The sequence below is a fragment of the Diadema setosum genome, chromosome 18, assembly GCF_964275005.1.
Source record: "Diadema setosum chromosome 18, eeDiaSeto1, whole genome shotgun sequence".
Taxonomy (NCBI): domain Eukaryota; kingdom Metazoa; phylum Echinodermata; class Echinoidea; order Diadematoida; family Diadematidae; genus Diadema; species Diadema setosum.
Genome location: NC_092702.1, coordinates 1,727,022 through 1,736,068, shown reverse-complemented (window position 1 = coordinate 1,736,068; position 9,047 = coordinate 1,727,022). Strand labels below are relative to the sequence as shown.

Below are 9,047 nucleotides of genomic sequence, written 5' to 3'. Positions count from 1 at the left end.
AGACTCATGTGTATTGTGACGCCTGAATGAGTTGCTGCGCATCAACGCGCTTTGAATAATGTCTTATTGTGACGTCAGGAATGGGTTACTGCGTACTAACGCGCTTCAAAAATATTTCTTCATTGTGACGTCCGAGTTAATTGCGTATTCTTCACCGTGGTGACAAGTGTAAACAAAAGCACACCACTGATTTACTTGCAGTACTACACTGCTATCCATTGTTTCGAGGTGACAAGTCACTTGTACGAAAATCGGAGCATTACGTTATCTTCCGAGCTATAGAAAGAACGTAAGAAGGCCATGGAAAAGGAAACATTTCCGGCTCGAAAGAGAAAGGGATTTCTGACAAAGTCATATCTGACATGTTGTTTTACATCAGGTGAGACCACAACAAATACAGTACAGGCAACAAATTTTCTGTAGTATTTCTCGCTCATAAGAAAGTCTGGAATCTCCATATACATGTACTTTGCACATGACCCAGCCAGACACTGTGAACACCATTTTGTACTACAGTATCACATTTTTTTTCGAGCAACTATATAGTAAGGGAGTCCGGACGCTTTTGAAACACCGAAAGTAAAACTATACATATAAACTAATTTTTCAAGGACTTTATAAACAGTTACGAAATGTGTATACTCTTTGTCAAGAATGGCATCCGTATAGGTCAACCTGAACAAAATTTCAATATCAACGTTACCAGTAGATTGCGACAACAGCGGTTATTATCCCCCCCCCCCTCTCTCTATATATTTATATAGATCCTAATATCTCTCTTTTCATTTAAATTTTCCCCTTTTTGTCTCATTGGTACAGGTCAAACGGAGAATGACGAGAAAGCAGTGGCCAACTCCAGGCCCAGATTGAACACAAAGAATCAGAAGGTACACAATGAAATATCTAACACAGGACGTACAAAATTGTATAATAGATATATTAATTGATGTTATGAAAAATGTTAACGGTCACTCATGAAATTTAGTCACAGTTACACTCATTCTATTTGCGGAGCACTTACGTTTGTGTTCAATTTGATTCGAGTTAAGCACAAAAGATATTATCTCGTCTACATTAATCGTTGAAACACAGTTTTAACGCTGAAATGTATAATACATGCTTGTACCTTACAATGATAGCTTGGCTTTATATCCAACTTACTGGGGAAATTATTAGATCAATTATACAGCCCGCAAAGTCGCGATATATATATATTTATATAATGTACCTATAATATAATATATTTATATCTATCTATCTATTATATTTAATTATATTTGAGAGAAATTGGTTATATGTTTGTTACGTTTGCTTTCAAAGTTCATAATCGCTTGAGCAATTTGCTAAAATTATAGTTATCCATGTAGTTGAAAAATTTGTTCATAAAACCATTTTACCTCTACATACACTTTCCCACAACCCCAATGATTTCGTTCACTACCTGAAAGAAAGCTTATCTTGCGATTTATTTTCACTTCTAGCTTGATTTCTTATAGTTTTACTCGGGCTTTTCAATGAACAAGGTGAGTTTGTTAAAAACAAGTGAGATAAAATAACATCATTTAAAGCATTAAAGTACAAGCTGTCTTGAATATGTGAAACTGAAAGCTGCCTTTGTATTTCATTGGCATTTATTTTATCAGAAATTTGGTAAGAGTACCAATTTTCGCAGACGTGAATTCCAGACGGAAGACCAAAATCACGATGACGGCTCATGCAAACCCGAGAGCGAGTCGAAGTTGACAGCAGAAATCATCAAAAACTTCAACCAGTCTTACACCTTCAACAACCTGTCCACCAGAGAAGATGACGAATCTAGCGAGGATTTAACCGTTGTCAGCGATCTGTCCGGAGGTTTAAACGAGAGCGATGTCGACTGCGACAATGAAACGGACGGTACCCTTGACGAGCTGTACCTTGCAATAAGGGAAGCTGAGGATGAGATTAAAGATTGTATGGATGTCATTAACTCCTTTGCACAAAAAGTTCGAATCCATCGTGACAGAGCACCACGGCGAGGGTGCGAGAACTCCGGCTCAGTGTCGGGAGAGTATAGCAGTGATCAGCCTCGGGGTGCCAAGGTCCCAAATGACAACACAAACAATCGTATCGAGGGGAAGGAACTCCACGCTGAGTCTCACCGAGACATAGTCATTCTAGCCGCAGGAGATGTGAAAGCTTCGATGAGCGGCGACTATGGAGACGTTGAGGATGGTACCTTGACATCGGTGTCCGAATCGTTCAAACCAGCTCCTGAAGAGACTGACACCTTCTCCACAAAACGGGACATGAAAAGTTCAGATGCAGACACAGATAAACTGTCCAAACTTATATCAGCACGTAAAGACAGAGCAGAAAACGTCAGAGTAGGGCAAGAACCTGGGAGTACATCTTTCGAAGCCAAAAACGCCCCATGCACCGACGTCGATGAACACGAGCAGCAGGTGGGTGAAAACTTCCAAGAGACTCTGGAGTTTACGGTGGAGTGCGGACGATACTCGTTGGTTGTGGAATTCACCAACCCGCCGGGCGCAGAGCCGATGCAAGTCGATGGTACTTGGTCGGCCATCAAGGCAGCTAGCTCGCTGGCCTGCCGCTACCTCAAGGCACGCGGGAAAGACTTCGGGAAGAAACTCTTCAGCTTTTGACTCTTTATGTCACAAACCGGGTCACAAATTATACAATACATGTACATGTAAAAGGCAATGTCACTGGGTTCCAGTAGAGCGCTACATGTATTTTCTGTCGGCCAAACCAGCCGGGATATTGTTGAATCACTGAAAGACCTGTTCATCTGCTATCGCCATAAGAATGTGCAACTATCTAAAAGATACGCTGCACCAGGGATATTGCACATCGTGGCAACATGGCGAGTAAAGATACGGGAAAATGTTCTCTGTTATACGATACGAGACAAGGACCAAAGTCGTTATCATAGTTCAAAAAGGAAGTGCGAAACTTCTCCATCTTCACTGCGCGCCCGTCAATTTCTGACCGAACACCTATTCTAAAACTTTCGGTTCGTATTAATGAAAAGCAAACAAAAACAAACTACATGTAGAAGAGATTGGGTTTTCCTGGGAAATTCATGTATCCCCAGAATGACATGATTTCAGCCAATAATTATCGAGATGATAATGTCGTTTGTTGCTTACTTTATAGTTGACATCTTGATTCAAACAAATGACGAGGGATTGTGTTTAGATTGATGAAAACATAAATCATTTGACATTACATCGAAAACCCTCGATCAACCCGGAAACATCAGTGATAATTCCTGCACAAACAAGATATTGGAAAGCAATTTCAGAGATAGAGAAAGGTGGCGGGAGAACAAGTATGCATATAGTGTTGTGTTGTAACTATTAAAAGATCTATAAAAAAAAAAGTAAAACAAATGACCTGGGGATTGTATTGCTCATCAATATGAAATGATATACTAGTAGTCCCTACAAAATAAAGTGGCAGAATGGATGAAAACCGAATTGATGAATCTGCGTGAAATTCATTCTTCTCACGTATAAGTAATCTTATTCATAACATTCATGCATGGATATAACTATCATAGACATGTTATACAGAATCATCATTGAAATCACATCAACAAAATATGCCTACCATCCAAACATCAGGCTCTACATCGCTACGGTGTTGCGTTCAAGGTGATTTTTATAATTGCAGGAAAGTAACATTAATTCATACAGTTCATGTTTAATGTGTTGTCCGAAATCTATTCCATTCTCTGCGTGAATCCAGACAATGTGTATTACTACTTATAGTTTATATCGATGGGGATATTGCACGATCTTTTACACGTGTGCTTCCGAACAAACATTAAAATTAACTGCAAAGAAGCGTGTAACGAAGTAAGCCTACACAGGGTCATGATGGATGATTTCATTCAAGACAAGATGAATACGCGAAATACTGACATTTTTCCTCCCACTTTGCAAGTACATTTTATAAGTCGCTTGATCGTATACCTGTTCAAATCACACGACTCAATAACGTGCTGACAAGTCTACCACATTAGAGGTACAATGTATACGCCTATATGCATTTACGATTTTTTTTTGGTCAGTTTAGTAAACCCACGACTGCTTTACCAAAACGGTCTATCCCACCTCCCTGGCTTTACTTACCACACCAAGAAGAAACAGACCAATAATGGGAAGCTTTCTCACATAGTCGATTTCCGTTTGATAAACGGCGCCAAAATTTCATGGCGATGCAATTCCGGAACCTCTTCAACCTCTCAGAACTGTCCATCCTGCGACTTACTTCCCCTATGGCTGGGGGAGGGCAAAAGTTTGAACTTTCTCTCCTACCCCCTCAATGATGACGACACGGAGCTGAATTTCATCGATTTGCCGTCTTGTTATTCTATGTTGGAAGATATACTCGCACAATATCTGACCTAATTTTAACTGGAATGTAGAGTCCCCTCAGCTTGCTTTACAAACAGCACGCACTGAATCAAACGCGTGCGGACATAACAAATATTCATGGTATACATTATCATACATGGAGTTTCCTGGCCCTGTAATGAGCATAATTTATGGCACAATAAATGTTCGGTTAAGACATGGAAAAGAGGGGTGGGGAGAGTTCAAAGCCTCAATGAAGAATACAAGCGTTCTTTATTCCATTCTTTTCACCTTTATATTGTCGAGTTACGGACAATTGTCCCCGAGTCAATGGAATTGGATCGATACAAACTAGGACGAAGAAAAAAGTAAACAAGACGAACCTGGGAGCACGCACTAAAGAATAAAAAGAGTTCTGTTTGTCTTAATAATTAGCAACAAAAGGGAATGAGAGGGGCAGTGTAAAGAGTTATTTACTTTCACAGTATAGTGAGAATTAGTTTGAATTAGTTCCAATTCATGATCTTTCAACAAAATTTAATATTCGTACTCCCTTCGAAACGACCGTTTTTATCACATTTACAGATGGGAGTATCAGGGTCACTCGGGTGCATCTGTCTGAAATAAAACAAAATTAACATAGAAGTGTGTTCATACTTACATGTATGTACTCGAATGTGTAATGCAATAAAATTGTGTACATCGTTTAACATCCTACGAAGGACAATAATGAAATAGAAAAATCCAGACACAAACAAACGTACAATCAGATGCATTACTGTCCTCTGCAAAAGTAAAATTCTTCATCTTTTTGAATGCCTTAAAAAGAACTAAGCAAAGATTGCACTCCCTGGGGAAATGAATGAACGTCGCAACGATTTGATGTCTGAGATGAGAGAGAGAGAGAAAAAAAAAAGCTTCACTCAGAAAATCATTTTAGTTAGGTAAGTTTCCATTGAAGTCATATGTAACCACATAAATGAGGAGTTCCTCATCTGATATGACAATGACCACCCCAGAGTGTTTATAGTACAGTATGTCAGATGACCACAGGGCATAATGGTTGATAATTTATCGACACTTAGATTTGAAAATCTATTTTGTGCAATCTAATGGCTCATTTTTACAAATCTCTCATTTTGCTACGTACTCTATTCACTGATTCTTCTCTCTCTGAAGCAATTTCTCTTCTTCTATCCTCTATTCCATCCATTAAATTTCTTTTTCCACCACATCTCTCAGGATTGTTGTAATCACATCAGGTCAAATCACAAGGCATCATTCAAAAGATATTGTATGGTTGATTATCAAGGCTTTAATTTGGTCAAATACCGATTCACACAACTAGGCAACATTCCATTCCTCATATTATCCATCTTTTGTCTTAATGAGACAACAATCAGATGAAAAATTAACAACTGACTTTGTCCAGTGGCGGATCCGGGGGGAGTGCACCGGGCGCGCGCCCCCTTATTATTTTTTTTTTGTTAAAACAAAAGAAATAAAAAGAAAAATGGAGGAGGGGTGCGTGCGCCCCTCCCCCTTTAATTTTGTAAAGGTGCCCCCTCTTTACGGAATTCCTGGATCCGCCCCTGACACAAGAGCATATTAATCCATCATCAAAATGTCAGGTCATGCTGTTATAATGTTGAACATTACATAACCAATTCATTTCATTCTTCGAAAACATGTTACCGTTACAATTAGGCAAATGATTACAGTCTGAGAATTCCATGATCTCTTTCTGTTTCGCATTTTATGTGACAGTATCAAAAAACAAGAATCAAATTGCTTGCATCACATGGCAATGTCTACAGTAAGATTAAATCAGTTTTGACAGCGTACTGCATAAATATTCTGTAAGTACTGAGCAGCATGTTCTTTCTTGCAGCAGGTAACTTTTTTTAGTTGTTTTAATCTACAGGGACAAAACACTAATCAGAGAATATCTTTTGTTCAACTGATAAATTTGTTTCCCTGTCAAATGAATTTCCATGGATTTGTGGCAATCGATGGCGCGTCACATAGATTGCAATCACCGCATACTTCTTCTACGGATGGATTTTCCCTACATTTGTTGCTGATATTGTGTGTAGCAGAATGTGGTGAATCTTGCCTTGTACACAAGGTCAAAGCTTGCTGTAACACTTGATGGACACTCTGATTTTCTCTCACTTTACCCCTTTCTGTACCAGGGATTTTTGACAATGTGTACAAGGCTATGGATTTTATCTGTGCCGATTTGCACTCAAAGCACACAAAGGGTTAATCATAAAATGAAGTAAAAACAATTTAAAAGAGAAATATGAGTTGACTTAAATATGGTTATTAATTCCTTTACACTGAGCTCTTACTATTTGCATCACAAAATCGATGAGCAAAGCCAAATGACTGGAATTATAACAAACTGATTCTGTTTCATATTTTCTTTATAACTATTAGTTAAGGTTGGTATATCTTTATACTGTAATAACTGTTGCAATCAGAAATGAGAACATATCAAAACAAGACATCAAAAACAAACACAGAATCATATGACAAATACATTTTGATAATACAACTATTTGTACATCCAAACTCTAAATCTGATATGAGAGTTTAAGACCTTAAAAAGATTTGACAATTTTGTCAAATGCTGGAAATAGAAATAATATTGCACTTCAAACTGTACTTTGGGATTTCACAAAATCAAGAACAGAAATACAGATAAAGTTGCCTCTCTGCAAAAGTTAAAGTCAGTAACAGTAAAGAAAAAAAAAAACTATACCTACTATAAATGACAAGTGTGGAGACCATAGTCTTTTCTATACCCTCACAAAAAAGTATAAAAAAAGAGGAAAGAATCATTACTATTTGGCATTATTCACTAATACAGAGAGAAAAGAGACACTACATAGAATTTATACAATTCTTTGGAAAACAAGTTATGAATTATCTATAAAAAAATCTCTCCAATGACACAATATGTCTCATGAATGTGTAATATTTTCTTCTCTTCAATTTGATTGACTACAAACTATGTCATGCCCTTTCATTTTAACATGTGACCCAAGACCTTCACAAATATTCTCCTCTTAAACTGTTGTGGAATAGTAAATCATTGTCTTTTATTTTGCATCTTTTTTGTACTAGTGTACAAACAATGCACATTACAGAGGGTATTAGTGACAATTATCCACCCGACAGTAACTTTGGAATAGCCAGAAACAGACAAGGTGAAGCCATGTGTGCGTTTAGAACTGTGCAAAACTTATGGAGGGTGGAAAATTTTGATAATGCCCATCCAAGTAATGTATATTATTTGTTTAAAAAAAAACAAAAACAATGACATGATATACATTCTGCAGCAGCCATTTTCTCCAAGACTCCAGGCAAGCACCAGCTCCAAACGCAGGCAATGCAGCTTTGCATAGACAAGCAGTCTGGTACACTAACAACTGGTAAAAAGTAAAGTTGGGCATTCAGGCAAAATAACAGATTGGTCATGTGATAGATCTCATTCAATCATTTGATTAGAATCCATATCATCATTTTATACAAACTATTTAATTAAGTGAAATATCTTTCACATCATCTCATGGATACTAAAGCAACCTTCCAGTTGAAACTAGAAATGTCGCTACAGCGACTGGTTATACCCCCGCCAAACAACATTTCATAAGCTTTGGTCAAAACAACATTTCATAAGCTTTGGTCAAAAAACTGAGGAAGTAGTTAAATCCGCAAGATCTTTCCTTGATCTTCTGCCATTAATATGCCGTTACCATGGCAACGTACTTTCGGGTACTGTCGAAAAATGTGTCTTGCACATCTACAACCAAAGGCACACATCTGTACCAAGTTTCATGGAAATTGGGCAAAAACTGAGAAAGTAGTTTGCAACACAAAATTTTCCATCATTTTGGCTCATAATATGTGAGCTGTTACCATGGCAACATACTTTTTGTCACTGTCAAGAAATGTGTCATGCTGACCTATATCCTAAGACAAACATTCAATATGAATTCCATGAGAATTGGAAGAACACTGATGAAGCAGTTTTGCCATGAAGCATTTTGCCCTATATTTTACCAATAACATGCCGTTACCATGGCAACGCACTTTTTGCCACTGCGGAAATATGTGTCTTGCACATTAACATATTCAGATGAACATCTGTACCTAATTTCATAAAAATTGATCAAAAACTGTGGGAGGAGTTTGCGACGCAAGATTTGTACCCATTTTTGCCCATAATATGCCGTTACCATGGCAACGTACTTTTGGGTACTGTCAAAAAATACGTCTTGCACATCTACAACCCAAGGCACACATCTGTGCCAAGTTTTATGGGAATCGGTTGAAAACTGAGGAAGTAGTTCGCGACGCAAGATTTGCAACGGACCGACCGCCCGCCCGACCGACCGCCCGACCGCCTGACCGACCGCCCGACCGCCCGACCGTCCGCTGATTCCTATATACCCCCTTCAAACTTCGTTTGGCGGGGGTATAATAACCCTTAAAACATGATTGTTTACATCTAAGACAAACTAATAAAGATATACTGCTCATACTTGTCTCTCATGAAATGTAATTCCTTTTGATGGTTTCTGCTAGACCTATACAACAGATATGGCAACATTTCACACTTTCACTTTGTATCATGCATAAATGGATTTGAAACTTTTATACCTAAATCGC

The 9,047-nt window shown here is 38.1% G+C and overlaps 1 protein-coding gene across 1 annotated transcript; it reads left to right on the top strand.

Annotated features, from left to right (window-relative positions):
* The first annotated feature begins 245 nt into the window (after positions 1 to 245).
* Positions 246 to 3,473, top strand: LOC140241877 (uncharacterized). The gene is made up of 3 exons (XM_072321630.1): positions 246 to 379; positions 820 to 887; positions 1,644 to 3,473. Exons 1-3 carry the CDS (start codon positions 301 to 303, stop codon positions 2,646 to 2,648), a joined length of 1,152 nt encoding a protein of 383 aa, XP_072177731.1. The 5' UTR covers positions 246 to 300; the 3' UTR covers positions 2,649 to 3,473.
* The last annotated feature ends 5,574 nt before the right edge of the window (positions 3,474 to 9,047 follow it).